The 17,423-nt window shown below is 38.8% G+C and overlaps 1 protein-coding gene across 1 annotated transcript in view; it reads right to left on the bottom strand.

The window, feature by feature from the left end:
• Positions 1–17,423, bottom strand: part of LOC150089777 (uncharacterized) — a 57,913-nt gene that overhangs the window by 4,241 nt on the left and 36,249 nt on the right. The window contains exon 4 of the mRNA XM_090390097.1: positions 1,027–1,116. Within this exon, the coding sequence (XP_090246223.1) occupies positions 1,027–1,116 (90 nt within the window). The remainder of the gene's footprint in view (positions 1–1,026; positions 1,117–17,423) is intronic.

Raw genomic sequence — 17,423 nt, 5'->3', positions numbered from 1 at the left:
AAAAATAACACCGAGAACAAAAAAGCAAAAATAAAACTTAGTTTTTCTGTTAAGATGAATCAATATTTGCAAAAAAAAAAAAAAAAACTGTCACATAGTGTTTGGTTTTGTTTTCTTCACCAGAGTAGTAGAGGAAAAGTTGTGAGTGGTTCCCAGAACTCGGCCGCTACCACTCGGTGAAGAGTACTCCGTAAATGCCAGGAGTGTGTGTACTGTGGTTTATATGTTTGTATATATATAGTTGTGTTGTGCTCTGTTGTTCTTCGGGTTACTTGGGGGCGGGGCCCTGGTGATATGTGATCTTGGATAGAAATTGGAGTGTCATCATCATTTAAGGAATATTTATAGATATTCGAGTTGAAGGTGAATAGGATTTCCAATCAGTAGAAGAATGTAATTAATACACCACAGAAAGAGAATGAAGAATGAGAGAATCTTCCTAAATTTTCTATTTCTAAAAAGAAGACCCCTCGCTAGTAACACAGTGGTTATAATTACCTTCGTGTCCCACCTCGTGAAAAAGATTTTGAAATTTTATGGACTTTTTTCACAATGATGCCGAAGGTTACGTATTTTCTTTTTTTTCTGAAAACTTATGTTTTTCTTCCCATAAACAGTAAACCCGACAATGAATATACGAAATTAGAGACACAATATACTTATCCCTCACAGAGTTAGTTAATTTAGTGCTTAATACACACGTCTAACATAACCCAACGTAGCTAAGAAGTACATTGCTTATTGTAACTTTCATTTGTGTCTTAGTATACTGTATCTAGTTTAGACTGAACCCTGCAACTCAGTTCTATGGTGGCATTAAGATTCGACCATTAACTCTCTTTTAAATTTTACTGTAACTCATAAATGTTATTGGGACGGTTTCCAGACGGTTCTGCATAATTGGAACAACCGGGTGTGCTATAAACGTATCTATAAAGTGTTCTTGAAATTCTAACGTAATGTTCTTTACATCCACTCCTTATAATTTCCACTGTCATATGTATATCTATTAACAAATAAACTTACCTTGCTCTGTCTCTCCAAAATTCTGGCGAATTCTTCACGATTGTCCACTTGAAGAGAATCGAGGAGACATTTCGTGACAGCTCTCTGTTCCTGTGAATAATGAAAATTCATTTTAAATGGGTAATCGTATAACAAAGACTTGATTAAATGGGATATTCTGGACACTATGAATATTGTTATTATGTTGTTTCTCTTATATTATTTCTCTCTGATTGGCAGGTTCTGCTCCGTGACCATATTGCTAAGAAGAACACAATGTGGTTGCTGTTATGCCTGGTTACTGTTGTCGAGGAACACTGTGACTATCCTAGAGGTGTTCCGGATTGCGAATTTCTGGAGTTCCATGTAGTACTATTATTATTATTATTATTATTATTATTATTATTATTAAAGCCATTTATTATTCTAGCAAACGTTTGGCTGACCGCCTAGAAGGGGAGTACAAAAATACAAGAATAGCAATTATTTACAATATTATTTACAAAATGCAATTGTTGACAATATTAAAAGAAAAATTGTTTACAGCATCTTACAAAAGTAAATGTTCAACAGTGATGTGATGTTGCATTTTCACTTGTTACAGGATATTACTTCTTAATTATGCTATTACATCTCGTTCCGTCTTCTTTACCCGAGTAGTTTCAATATGGGTTCTCCCGTTCTATTGCTGCAGTAAGCTGTGGGCTTCAAAACAGCGTTTCATCTTCACTCTGTATTCTTTTCTTTCCGAGTATTTCACAGGATCTATTGCCAATGAATTAAAAAAGTTGACTGCATTGTTTGGAAAGAAATTCTTTAGACAGGAAAGGTTGGACAGTACAGAATATGACGGTTGGTAGGGATTACGATTATTGTGTGCAGAACGTGGAGTAGAGATATATCCTTAAAGCACATGAAAATTTGAACAGGAGTACCTTCTACGCTGGTTTGCTTAGAGAGTTGAAATTGGAGTATGCCATTAATATGTTTTCTCTATTTTTGGGTATATCAGTTGTTACTGAAGAAGCAAAGAATATTTCGACTACAAAAGATGGGAAGGAAAAAAGTTGTTAGAAAATGGATTGAGAGCTTTTTGGCAGGTCTGAAAATCAGCTGTTAAAGAAGTGGCTGAATTTGTCAGTGTTTCCAAATATTGGATAATATTTCCTATGAAAATGTTGAGGTCCATCCAATTTTAACATTAGTTGAAAGCTGTTTTCTTCGCGGATTCAATTAGTTCATCTTGCAGTTAATGTGATCCATCTCCGGACAGCAAATTTCAAAACAGGTAAGACCGACGACCCCAATAAATGGGCCTATTAACGCAGCCTTTATAAATTGAATTGTAAATCTTCTTATGTATCCCAAAACACTGCACGCATTTTAGTGATTTCTGATGTAAAATGCGACGTTCAGATCTCTGCAGGTATCGATACGTGATGCGTTTTGATTTTCTTTATTCTAATCCTGCATTAGTCTGATTTTGATAGGTGTGCAAAAGTCGCGATTTTACCTATTGAAATGTTTAAGGACAAAGTGTTTGCTTTACACCATGATGGTAAGTTTTTACAAAGGGAGGGCGGATCACGTCAATTCGTTGCATGGCATTCCGGCGTATGCGACAATTTGGTGAAAGACAATTGGTGGCTACGATAATTCGATGTATCACAGAGATCAGAAATTAAATGTTTTGGCGACTTAGAAAGGAGAAATGCAGAACACTTGAGAAAAAAGAAAACAATTTATTTTTTCTTATTCAATTTCAATTTTATTCTTATTTCAACTTTTTAAGGGGCATCCTTGGGAAGCTCAGGCAACGTCCAGAGTTCGCCCCAAGCGCAGACTCTGACTCTTATCTGAACCCGACCTACCTCCTCGTTGTAGTGGATGGATAACGGAGGGTCTCACCAGGATCCCCTTCGGCCTCTGATGGGACTCTGTTATACCACCACTTCTACCACGAGTCAAATTAGTCCACTAAACCTGCAAGAAAAAAAAAAAATGTCTGCTGTCCTATTCAGAGTACTGTACTGAATGGGATAAGTGAGTGAAAATGGGGAGTAACTGAGAAGGTCCTAATAAGTGTTAACTGTTGTACCCTGAATATGTATATATATATATAAAAATATTAAATTAGCTACTTTTGTATCTAATTTAATATTTTTAATTTAGCTACAAGTGTTACTTACCTTTTATAAATCACTTTTATTAGCTACTCTGCTCTACTTGTTCAACTCCATCCTCTCTCATAGAGTGTTTCCTGCATCCTGGAGCAAAGAAGCTCTCGCTCCACTACCTAAAGTTCAACTACCAAGCCAGCCGAAGCACTATAGACCGATATCCACTGTATCCACGCTCCTAAAGCTACTGAAAAAAGTCCTTCTTCCTCATATAACACGCCAGCTTCTTCTACAACCACCAAAGCAACTCCATTATGTTCTCCCTAATAGATCAACCGTCTCCAACCTTCTGGCAGTCCAAACGGCAATTCTAAATGCATTTCAGGCCAGACCAGAAATGATGGTTGTTTATGCCGATATCGAAGCTTCTTTTGATAGCCTCAACATCACAGCTGTTCTGAATCTTCTAACCAGAGGCGTGATCACATCAGAAAACTGCAATAAGATCATAGCTCTCCATAACCATCTGAACCATTTCGATCTCAAACTGTACCCCAAAAATAGGTTATTATGGTTTTCTCTCTGAAGAAGTGTCCCACATTCATAGAACCCTCACTAGAGGGGGCATTATTCCAAGTGTAACTAAACACAAAGATCTCGGTGAAACCGTCGACCCAAACCTTAGTTTCAACTGTCACATCGAATGTGTTCTACGCAAGATTAGCCGAATGCGCTGGATTGCCCGTCAACATCTTCTTTATAACACAGATGCAAAAACTACAATCAGATATCTACAAACCGTTGTGTATCCTACCTTTCTGTATGCCTCTGAAATATGGGCCTCCGCGGTACCTTCTCTCAAGAAGCCCATTCTCGCCAGCGAATACTGAATACTGAAGTGGGCAACCCGCAGACAGAGGATCACCAGCATGGCCGACCAACTTCAAATCCTACGGCTGCCGCAAATAATCGGGATGAGGAGAACTGTGACCGGTATCAAATTTCTGGCTGGCAAGATCAACTCCCCTAACTTATGGGATATATGTCAGTGGCATGTTCCACTACCTTCCCTAAGAGCCACCCCTCTTCTTCAGTTACAACGGAACAGGCTGAAGATCAGTGACAGATTCATACCCAGCCAAGTACTTCCTACAATACGAGCCCTGCTAATGATCGGGGTAGACCTCCAGAAATTCGCTTCAGATCGCAATTACAGGCGCTCGTTGGCTGAACTTGTTGCGCTTTTGTTTGGCCCCTGATGTCGACCCATACCGATATCTCCGCCTACTACGAGACGCAGAACGGTACGCCGCAGCTACACCGACGAACTGTTTCACAAGAAAATGCGAAACCGTATACCAAACAATTTAATGCACGCCTGTGAAATATTCTAACTTTTAAGCATAAACTGTATGTGCTTTGTACATATCTTGGTGTGCACACTTTCATATGTGCACAGGTCTGCCTCTGAACTATGATATACTCATATTTATAGCATATTGTAAATAATTGTAATTTTTGCTTTTTGTACACCCTTCGTATATTGTATATAATTACAATTCTTACATTTTGTATACCCTTCTAGCCGGTCGGCTGTGTATAAGAGGTGAAAGCTAACACTTGCTATTTTTAATAAACTGATTTAATAATAATAATGGTTAATTCCACGTTTTCAAGTTAATTTCATGTTATTTTATCTTTTTGTTATACTGTACATGTCTTTTAATTACCCTATAACCTGGTTAAGCCCCTGGCCTCGGCCGGCACATTATTGTATCTTTACCGTACAATAAAGATTTTTTCTTCTTCTTACATACGTGTAAAAGTTCGTGTAATTGTGTAAATATAGTGGATTTGATTTTATTTGCTTTTTAATGGAGCATTCGCAGTAAATGTAGTGGATGGGTATGACAGTTGTGAAATGGGCCGAGTTTTCATTGTTCTAACAGAACCCCAAGTTAAATAGTAGTGAAGCAAACTACAAGGAAACCCCCTTTCTTCCCCTGCAGACGTCATTTCCCCTCTTCTGGAGCAACACATGGGATTTGCTCACACCGGCTTCAGCTGTCCTGGCCAGTGTAGGATTACTAACAGAGACACTACAGATCCACAGTGTGATCTCATCCCCCCGAAATAGGGAGCCCTGGCCCCATGACTTTACTCCCCTACGATCCCTGTCTCCCTTCCCCACCTTCCATCCCAACGTTTTCTCCTGGTGGACTCTGCCACCACAAATATTTTCCTCTCCAAACAGTCCCTCCAATAGAGGATGGACTCCTTCACTGGGATGCCACTCTATCCCTTTAACTTGCTATTTCCAGGTGGAAATTTAAAGTCGTCCAATCAATCGCCTTCTGTTTCTTCATCTGTTCCTCTCCTCCTCGTCTGCCTCCCCAGCCCCCTTTACACACTTCAGTGTTTTTTTTTTTTTTGACTTGGCAAGCTCAGGCATCGTTCAGAATTCGTCAACCAACCAACCCAACACTACAATATGCAGACCAACACTAAAACTCACACTATCTCTGGCCTTTACAGAGTTTGTATTGCAGCGCAGAGTACACAAACTTGGAGTTGAGGGAAAGTGAGGATCCCAGTGCCGCTTGACAATCAACACTATACCACGAGGAGTAGGCCGGATGTAGATAACGTCTCTGGCTGGGGTGAAACCTGGACTTCTCTTAAGCATGCCAGAAGGGCCAGAAAAAAATAAAAATAAATAAATCTGGAAGATTTTATTGTAAAGGATCGCGGGGTGATGGGACGAGTGTCGGAAAAAAAAGGTAGTTGATAGGAACACTTCCACGTGCAAAACGGAAGGGGGAAAGAGGGCCAGTAGCAGTTATGGCACTTTGAACCAAACTGACCAGGGGACTGTCTACCCCCGCCCACTAGATGGTGCACCAAACTTACCCGGGGGCGCGGTCTTCCTCTCCCCTCCGCCGCCATCGAAACACTTGGAACCGATTTTGTCAGCGGGTGGTCTTCCACCCTTCCCACATATGCCGCCAGGTGGCGCTGCCACCGAAACACTGAAAAAAACTGACTGGGGGTTGTATTCTACCCTCCCTCTTCTCACCTCCGCCGCTAGGCGGCTGTACCGTCGCACAGTGCTAAAACATGCATGGTGTAACTTGTCTTATGACGTCATAATCCTTTGTAGTAATTCTTGGAATTCAAAGAGAGGGTTTTGTTCCCCCATTCATTTGCTGGTGATGACGTGTTTTTCAAATTTTGCTGCTGGTTGGTACCACATGTATATTTTAAAAGAGTTTTAAATGACAAGGCTATTTTAAACAACATGTTAATGTTAATTTTTAGGCAATAAATTAATTAGTGCTATCCATGAACAAATCAGTGGTATTATTTGAACATAATTAAAGTATTCATGACCAATATTTTTAACCAATGGTAATTTGTCAGTTGAAAGTGATTTTAAATATAATTTTTAAGAACGACAGAGAATTATAATGAACGAAGTCTTTTATCGAACACTGTTAACAAAATTATTTACAATTATTCTGATAAAATCTTTACACACCGCCCTCTCTTCAATGTGCACAATTGAAACTAATAATAAAAATGACCACGTGCTTGGTCTAACAACATGGATCTCAGTTCAGATAACATTGAATTTACAGCATTGAATATTTGATAAGAATCGACTTGTGAGAAGAGTCCTTTACCTTTCTTTTCCCCGTCAAATTCACGAACAACATCATAAGGATAGTCTTTAAATATAATTCATATATATCGATGAAATTTTTTTATCCTCAGCACCGTTCAAGAAAGTATTGGTTTGGAAGAGTTTCCTTTTTAGGAAAACGTCACGAGCTTGATATAAACGTGAAACAATAATATCACCCATACGTTTGAAGATAGCCGCTTCCTCCTGTAAAAGCTGCAGTCGTTTCTGAATGGATATGGTTTTAATTGATAAAGTTTGCACCTCGAAATCATCGAGTTTAACATCGTGAATATCGTTGTTCTCTATACAACGAATAGTCAAAAAACCATTCCCACACACACACTGTTGCCAGATTTTCACTTATTCTGCATCCGGCGTCTTCTTTTTGGTTCAAATATTTTGTAAATTCCGGAAGTTTTTTTGAAGCAGCATCCATTCTTCACACTTAATAACAATTACATTAGAATCGGACTCCAACTGGACACAGGGTTTAAAATTTACAAATCCAACCCGGACAAGCCATTTTGAAGACAAAGAACGATAGAAACTGTAATAGCAAAACTTAGACGCCATGGCTGGAGAGAGAGAGGTGAAATGAGCACAGATCAAAAACTCTTTTGAAACCAAATATCACCCTACTTTTCAACCAATCAAAAACAGATGCATACAAACATGCGCAAAGGTATAAACTTCCAAACCTTTTTAAATCTGTAAATTGTTGAACTTTAGACGTGTTCAATCGTGATTAAAACCATTGCATGGCCTAACAAGTCGTATGTCCTCATAACCCTTTGGGGTAATTCCTGGAATTCAAAAACCGTACAGGGTATAACAAGTCTTATGACGTCATAAACCTTTGGCGTTATTCTTGGAACACAATTCCTAATTACATAGTTTATTTTTTACATTATTTTAATTTGTTTTGTAGCGAATAAAAAATAATTGCACGTTTATATGAGCGCAATAATAACTATTGTGATCATATAAACGAGGGACCGTTTCAAGCTGAATTTCCTTTCTTTGTGAACAACCAATATTTTCTAAATTAATTACAAATGCATTGGTATATTTTGACGAAATGTGTTTCTTTTCTTCTCCTTTCGCGTAAATTATACTACACTTTGTAGTGACCATATCAACCACATCTTTAAATCTTTATGTTGAATGAAACCCGAATTCCATGGTAATTTGGTGACAGTTTTTAAAAATCCAAATATTTTGTCTTTTAATTGCGTTTGGTAATTCATTCCACCCACATGGCGGGTACATTACATTGCTAAATAAATTTTCACCGTCAAAAAATGCAACTTCCTTTATAAAATAATTTTCATGAGAATTTAGAAACATTTGAATATCGATCACTGCTGATTTTTGACCCATTTCCTGGAACTGTCTGTGGTCAGTTGACGTTGTAAAATGGAAAATCTTACAAATATAATATTTTATAGAAAAGTGAGATTAATTTAAAGTAAAACTTATAATATAGCAATAGGGGGGAGCGAAACCTTCCAAGTCAAGAATATTACTAAGGTCACTCGCAAGCAATTAAATTAGACAACGTTTATAGAAGGGGAGCGTTAAGTTTGACAAAGGCTAATGGCAATGAAGGGGTTACTTCGGTTCCCAGCGCACAGAAGCATCCAAAACAATGGAAACTTGTTGCAACTGCTGTTAGTAGAAGCTGTTAACTCTGGAAAACAATGGCGCGAAGGACCATACTACTGTCGGGACATTTCTTTAATCAGTGACACCAGGGTAGTAAATACGGAACATACAGTGATGGCAAGTTTTATAGATCGTGGGAAATTAGTCTGCTAAAGTATAACTATAAGCGGTTGACTTCAAAGGTACAGACAGCCTGAGAAATTTCACAAATTTCTTAAAATAAGAAGTTAGATCGAGCAATAAACAGAAAGCTTGGGAAAAGATTAAAATGAGCAAATAAGAATAGAGAGAAAGTTGATAAAATGAGAAAGATTGGTTAGGACTGAGAACAAGGGCTGCCCTGACACAAAGCGGCGGTATGTAATTGAGATGGAAAAAGCGAGTGAACAGGGGGAGAAACACAGAATCCCGAGTTGAGTTATGTGGGTGTTTATGGAAATGAGATAGGAGGGAGACAAAGTTGAGATTCTTGTCGGTGCTTGGAAAAGTGAGACAGAAAAGACAGACCCCCGAGTTGAGTTATGTGGGTGTTTATGGAAATGAGTTAGTAGGATTCTGAGTTGAGTTTTTTGATGGTGCTAGGGAAAATGAAATAGTCAGCGGACACAGCAGTCGAGATTTTCCTCGATATAAGTAAAAATGAGTTAGTAACATGGACAGTTGAGTGTTTGGTCGTGGTAGAAAATATGAGTTGGTAACAGTTGACAGTTGAGTTTCTGTCATGTTAGAAAATATGGAGTGTAAGGAGAATAAGCCTGTCCGTCATTGGAAGAAAAAGCAGTAGCCGTATGCTATAGTCTAATCCACATCGGATTAAAGACAAGGGTAGTGACCCGAATGCAACGAGCGCTGTTAAATATTTCTTAATTTAATAAGAAGTTCTTAATAGGTGGGGCGAAGGAGCGAGGGTGGCACCCTATGAGCTCTCTCCTTGTGGATGAGCTGTTAAAAGTGGAGTAAAGAAGGAGTTAGTGTGAGACGCCCTGTGAGATTTTCCTTGTGATAGGTTTTAATAAGGTGGAGAGAAGGAGCGAAATCCGCAAAATTAGTAGCGCGAGAGAAAGGAGCGAAAACTCGGAATTAGTAGCTCGCTGAGAAGGAAGGAAGCAGCGAATGGAAAAGATAGAAGTAGCCCGAATAAGGTGGAGAAAGGATGCCAGACCCATGCAGCAAAGAGTTCCTGATAATTATCTATAGCAGATTCAGGTGAAAACAGATGAAGGAGATCCCCAGATGGTAGCCTGAGTGCCTAAAATGGAAGGTTCAAATCTCCCCGGAAAGGAAAGAAAAAAGATAATAGTAAGTACTGTAAGTTAACAAGGACTGTTAGTGAAACAGTATATGATTAATTAATAATAAAAAAAGGGGTAGCACTATCTCTTAAAATGATAGATAAATTATCTCTGAAATAAATTATATACATACTAACAGAGTTATTATGTTAAAAAAGGTTGTTGTAAAATGCAAGAGAAACGAAGGATGAGTAATAGATTAAATTGTTGTTCAAATGATTATATGTTTTAAGGATAGATAATTGAATTATATAGGAATCTTTGATTATGTTCTAAGGATAGATAATTGAATATAGTGTTTGTATTGATGAAGAATTGTTGGTTCATCTGAAAGACTAATAACAAATAGAGACTTTAGGAAAGTTAAGATTGGTCTTCAGTGTATTGTAACAGAATGGTGAGAACAAAGGGTATAATGATGAAAGTAGCATATTGATTGTTAATATAAGGAACACAATCCAGAAGTAAGTGAAATAGGTATTGTGAAGGTGTATAAGTGTTAGGAGTTAGTTAGTTAGGGCAAGAAGGATGAATCAGTGTTTCATATAATGGTCAACTCAGATTAGCTAGTGAAGCGAAACAGGAATAAGAATAATATATACCAAGTATCCTTGATTTAACTTTGTATGCATATTACATGTTTTTTATTCAATTGTATATTATGTTGTATATATATATGTAAATAAACTTTGTTGTTTATTAATTTGTGAGTTTGTTATTCCTGAACACTCAGCCTTTCCGAAGGGAATTATACATAAATGAGAAGTTCCCTTGAATCTGGAATTCTCCTGTGAAGCAAAGTCAGATGTGTACGTGGGGGTGTAAGGAATACACCCCCATGTACACATACCTTTACACATCACATTTTTCGTATGGATTTGGTGGACATTATGCACAATATCCTATACATTAACGATTTGACCGTTAATGAATGCGGAATTTATAATAAAATCTTATCGATAAACAATAACATCGTTTTGTTTTAAAACCGCCTTGTTACCATGGAAAATAGCAATAGAAAGCATTGCACCTTATTTCTACTCTCAACTATCATTAGTTGAAAAAAAAAACGAATGTTCTGAAAAATGAATTTTTATTAAACAGGTAAACTAAAGTTAAAAATTCAAATATTATAAATAATACTTACAGTATTGGATTCCATATCACCAATTACAACTGATAGCAACCAAATAACAGCAAAAATCATGAAACGCAACAAGAAAAAGTGCTCGTCTCCAAATCGTCTCCAAAAACCATCGGATTTATATTGAGCTTGTAATCACGTGATACAAAATTGACATATTCCTGAGAGCGCCATTTCCAAGAAAACCACATCTACAAAAATATGTCAGATAAAGACAATCGGAATGAAAAATTATTTTATAAAAGAAACTATTTGATGGAAAAATTTGTTCAACAGCGTAACACACAAATTTGCTTACACATCACATTTTTGTGCTGTCAAAAACATGAAATTCATTCATCACAGTAAAAATCAGGGTGGAAACACACAAAACACGGCCAAGAGACAGAAATATAAGAAAATTAAGTAAAAGTATCTTAAATAATACAGCTTCGACATTTATTCAACCCTCAGATCCCAGCCACAACTTCACAGGTTCTTAACAACCCAACCTCCTCCCCCCCCACATCAAAACGATTATGGTGTTAAGACACGCCTAAGGTTAAAAATATATAAACCGTTATCATTGAAATAATTACATTTTAGATCTTTTGTGTTTCCAGAAATTCCATCATTCCTCAATATTTCGGAAATTACACATTTGGAATCAAGTGAACATATTAGAATTAGTGAAAAATAAGAGGGCTTTTTCAAATAAAAAAGCGTTTTTTCTTATTTACAATCAAACGTTGAAAATTTGCATGTGTGCGACATATATGTGCGACGTTAAAGCATCTTAATAAAATGTTTTTCTATATTTATTTAAGATTGAGACCCCACCCACAGAGAGGAGTGCGCGTGCGCGTAGCTAGGAAGACTGTCTAATCTTGTGCTCGTCAAGTTTACAGTGATTACATGTATTTATTTCGCGAGTTACACTAGTTTTTTTGTTTAGTGACCTGCCTAGTGGTAATACTGTGCATCCTGTGGAAGATTGTTACCCTAACATTTTAGGTAATTATGATTTTTGCATGATCTGTTTGTATCCATATATTCACATTTGCCAGCGTTTGCTTGTCTCCGAGGCCTGAATTCAAACTTCACTTCTGGCTTACTCTGCTGGCTAACCACTGTCCGCTTCGGGCTATATCACAAGGTCAAGCAGTTCCTCTGCGGTGGGAGCTCTCCGGCAATTGACCGCTTGTAAGGCGCGACTTTTATAACTCTGCCCTACTTATGCATCTGTTTAGCATGTTGAAAGAGATTGCATGTTGAAAGCGAGTTAGAAGGAACTTAGCAAACTAACTCTGACTATTTTTGTCTACTTCTGTCTGGCAATCAAGTATGTATACGATAAGATGACCGCTTTTGCTGGAACCCCTCATCAACAGGTCTCAGATGGTCCAGCTGCACTTTCAAAACTTACTTAATTTGTGCAGCTACACTTCAAGCTAGTAAGCTGCCCAATTGCAGCAAGACTTTGTTGCTCCCTGCCTTTTCACCTACCCGACGATTACTGCCTTTCTCGACGTGCCATCCGCCCCCTTTTTCAGCTCAGATCCTTCGATTATAATTCAGCTGTATACAATGAAGGATAGAACGGGCGTTCAGCAAAAGTCCTGTGCCGAATGTGGGTTCAAACCCGAGTCTCCGGCATTACTTTGTGTTACGTGTCTTAGAATCTTCTGTCGTGATTGCCAGCCACCTAAAGCTAAAAGGTTGAACAAACAACGGAGAAGAAAATGGACCTGCCACCTTTGCGCAAGTAACCCAAAAAGCGCGGACGTTTCGAAGGAAGAGATATCCACTATCACTCTTGCAGAAGAAACCCCATCCAACCCCCCTGGCCTTCTTGATGTGTACAGTTCGATTGATGGTAGTATTGGGTCGTCTGCGTTGAGAATACTTGGAGATTCAAACTTATGCTTTGGGAAAGACGTTGCTTCTTCGGATAGGGAGTTTGATACCGCTCCTGCCGCCTCCGCAAAGGACTTGCAAGTTAATAGCCCCTTTGATAGTTTGTCAATTAAAAGCGCTCTAAGGGACAACACGTCCATACTCAATGCCCTCCCTGAAAGATTTAAGATCACTTTCGGGAAGATTCTGTCCCCAATAATCGACTCTCTTGCCTTCCTTTATGACGAAAATAGAAAACTCAGAGCCCAAAATACGGAAATTCTCGACCAAGTGCTCGTAATGAATGAACAACTCAGGGATCTCAAAATCTTTATAAGTGAATGCTGTTTTCCCTCTAGTCAGACTGCAGTGATGGACCATCTGGAACTTCAGGAGCATTCACAGGATGCAGATGATGCACTTCCAAGACCTCCAATTCAAACTGAGCGCGTCCAGCAAAGAACAAGAGATCTAAAAAATCTTCTGCAAAGCTCGCCTCTTTTTGCAGACAGAACAACTGAACAGATCGTAGCCCCGGCCGTGATTTTGAACCCTTTGGGTACTCATCCCCCTTACACCGCTCTTCATCAGCGCGATCCGACCTTCGAGGCTGACAGCCCTTTTATCCAGGACAAGTGTATGATTCCTGGTGAATCTAAGACGTCAGGAGAAGCCTGGTGGCCAGGTTCTGAGCCAGGCTCATCACTGTTACAACAGAATGGAGATGAAAAAAACCCCACGCCTAAACAGGGAGGAGCGGATCTATGCTCAAGCAGATGCCTTCTGTCTCTCTGATCAATTTAACTATCATGCGCAATTTCCCAGGCATAACCCACAAATGGCTTGCGCTCAAAGTGTTTTGACTGTGAAAACACAAGGTAACAGAATTCCATGCGAGGAGCCTAATATGTCGGTTCCTACTGAACCTACCTCGGTCCCTCTGTCGCGGAGACTTGAGGAAATATATAATATTTCAGCTGTCCAGACCCGAGAGATAATTTTTGTTTCCAGACTGGGACCAGCAACAAAAGCGGAAAATATCAGGGCACTCTTTGCCCAAGAACATGGGATCAACTTAGATGCAAAAGCTATCAAAACTAGACACCCGACCTATTCTTCCTGTATCATCTCCTGCCCTGCGAATGCAAAGCATATCGTCTTGGATTCTAGCTGCTGGCCGGTAGGCACCCTTATAAAGCTGTTCCAAGAGAGGAGCAGATCGATCGCTTACAGCGGATCCAGGCGAGATAAACAGCCATAGCTACAAAAGGATGACTTGCTACCAGGTTCACACGAAGGAGAGATTCTTTGGTTTCTGCAGAATGTACGCAGCCTAAAAAAACAAGCTTCATTGTCTCCAGACCCTAATATTGCTTAATGAGTTTGATGTCATCTGCCTTACAGAAAGGCGCCTCCGTAGCCAGGTGGGAAGGAGCAGCAGTGCGAAGCACACGCTTCTTGATTAGACCGGGGTTCGAGCCCGTGAGCCACCAAATACGGAGGATGCGGAAAGGTCAGGAAATGACCACCGCATATCCTGGAGCAATATGGCCTTAGTTGCTAATGCTCCTAAAAAAAAAAACCAAAACCAAGCCTTACAGAAACATGGTTAACGGCGGATAGACAGCTTGATCTTGCCCATTTTAACACCCCTTACAAACACATTGGGAATCACAGGATTAACGGGCGAGGCGGAAGTGTTGAAATCCTGTTCAACGATCGATTCCAGCCAATAAGGACACGAGTGAGCCAGTCTAACAACTTTGAGGCAGTCTCCCTGACGCTGAGGAGTCCTCTTCTTCAAATCCAATGCTGCCTGGTTTACCTTCCTCCAGACCACAATGAAGACTCTAGAGCTGAGCTGCTCACGTGGTTAGCAACCAACTTAGTGCCTAAAATTCCAACTGTTGTAGCAGGTGATTTTAACTTGCCACTGCCCAGGCATGGGAATGCACTTGAGGGCCTTGAGGTCACTCTTCGTGCCTTTAACCTTACACGGTTAGTGACGCAACCAACTAGAGCGTGTCAAGCGCTGGACCTAATCTTCCACAGCTTGCAAGATATCAAACTCCTACCTAGCAACTTTCGATTCCAATCTGATCACTCGCCAATTGCATGTAAACTATCCTTACCGAGCAACTCCCTTGGGTTACCTGACGAGTACTCCGCTGAATTGCCTAGGATAGCCTTCTCTACCAAATATCTGAAGCCAGAGATCATTCTCCAATGCTTGATTGGGTTTGACTGGGGGCGTCTCTATTCTGAGCCGTTGGAGGATGCCGTTATGCTCTTGTCGGAACAACTGAAGTTAATTGCGCTACAGGGTGCAGCCAGAATCACCAGGATTGGTAATAACAGGTCGAATCGGGGTTTCAATAAGGAAACTAAGATGGCTTTCATCAAGAAGCAGAAGGCCTACCGGAAATGGCAGAAAACTCAACTTCCCTCAGACCGTTCCATCTTTAAGAAAGAAAGAGCTTGCTTCTTGAAAAAGAAAAGGCAGGTCTTTAACCAAGCTGTTCTGAATAGGTTGAAGAGTGGTATAAGGATCCTTTCACATCATCATCATCTAGCCATTGACAAAAAGCTTGTCCAGGAATGGGCACAGTTCAACGTACTGCAGGCAGATTTTCCTGACTCTGATTCTTCTCTCTCTCAGGAGGACTGGTTACCTAGGGCACACTTGTCTGAAATAGAAATAACTAGAGAGACTCTAATCGATGTCATCAATAAACTACCCAACAAAGCCACTGTAGGTCCAGATGGTTTCCCACTCTTTATTATCAAAATTTGCAGCCCATATATAGTCGACCTTCTCCTTCACCTTTTCCGACAAATTCTGCAATCTCGAATAGTTCCTTCAATTTGGAAAACCTACCATGTTAAGCCCATTCCAAAGATCAAGAAACCCAAATCTCCTAAAGACCTGCGACCCATATCCATCAGTTGTTCTTTACTCAAAAGTTTTGAAAAAGTAATAATAATTTAATAATAATAATAATAATAATATAGACAAATAACTTTGCTGGTTTTTATATAGCAAAACAGTAAAAAGATGATATTTTTAATAATAAAAAAACTTTCCAAAGTACTCTGAACAGTTGAAATGTTAACAATTTTTGGATCTGTTGTTGCAGCACAAACATGAAAATACCAACACCTTTCACTAAAAGATTTCACTAAATCAAGACGTTTGTTTAGTGAAAAGATGGGGTGCATAAGGAACAACCTTAAAACGGGTAAATAAAAATTACACCCACTAACAATGCTCCTTTGCGACGAGCTTAAGAATTTTTTATTTAACCCTGATCACTGTGGGACAACAAGATAGCTCGTCGAGCTATTTTATTTTATTTAATAAAATAGCTCCTTTGCGACGAACTATTTTGTAGTCCCACAGTGATCAGGGTTAAATAAAAAATTCTTAAAATAGCTCGTCGTAAAGGAGCTATTTTATTAAATAAAGAATTACCCAAAAAGGGTTATGACGTCATAAGACTTGTTAGGCCAGGCAATGATTTTAATCACGATTGAACATGTCTAAAGTTCAACAATTTACAGATTTAAAAAGGTTTGGAAGTTTATACCTTTGCGCATGTTTGCACGCATCTGTTTTTGATTGGTTGAAAAGTAGGGTGATATTTGGTTTCAAAAGAGTTTTTGATCTGTGCTCATTTCACCTCTCTCTCTCCAGCCATGGCGTCTAAGTTTTGTTATTACAGTTTCTATCGTTCTGTGTCTTCAAAATGGCTTGTCCGGGTTGGATTTGTAAATTTTAAACCCTGTGTCCAGTTGGAGTCCGATTCTAATGTAATTGTTATTAAGTGTGAAGAATGGATGCTGCTTCAAAAAAACCTCCGGAATTTACAAAATATTTGAACCAAAAAGAAGACGCCGGATGCAGAATAAGTGAAAATCTGGCAACAGTGTGTGTGTGGGAATGGTTTTTTGACTATTCGTTGTATAGAGAACAACGATATTCACGATGTTAAACTCGATGATTTCGAGGTGCAAACTTTATCAATTAAAACCATATCCATTCAGAAACGACTGCAGCTTTTACAGGAGGAAGCGGCTATCTTCAAACGTATGGGTGATATTATTGTTTCACGTTTATATCAAGCTCGTGACGTTTTCCTAAAAAGGAAACTCTTCCAAACCAATACTTTCTTGAACGGTGCTGAGGATAAAAAAATTTCATCGATATATATGAATTATATTTAAAGACTATCCTTATGATGTTGTTCGTGAATTTGACGGGGAAAAGAAAGGTAAAGGACTCTTCTCACAAGTCGATTCTTATCAAATATTCAATGCTGTAAATTCAATGTTATCTGAACTGAGATCCATGTTGTTAGACCAAGCACGTGGTCATTTTTATTATTAGTTTCAATTGTGCACATTGAAGAGAGGGCGGTGTGTAAAGATTTTATCAGAATAATTGTAAATAATTTTGTTAACAGTGTTCGATAAAAGACTTCGTTCATTATAATTCTCTGTCGTTCTTAAAAATTATATTTAAAATCACTTTCAACTGACAAATTACCATTGGTTGAAAATATTGGTCATGAATACTTTAATTATGTTCAAATAATACCACTGATTTGTTCATGGATAGCACTAATTAATTTATTGCC

The sequence above is a fragment of the Mastigoproctus giganteus genome, chromosome 2, assembly GCF_048544385.1.
Source record: "Mastigoproctus giganteus isolate SK-2022 chromosome 2, ASM4854438v1, whole genome shotgun sequence".
In the NCBI taxonomy this organism is placed as follows: domain Eukaryota; kingdom Metazoa; phylum Arthropoda; class Arachnida; order Uropygi; family Thelyphonidae; genus Mastigoproctus; species Mastigoproctus giganteus.
This window is presented reverse-complemented; position numbering and strand designations above follow the sequence as displayed.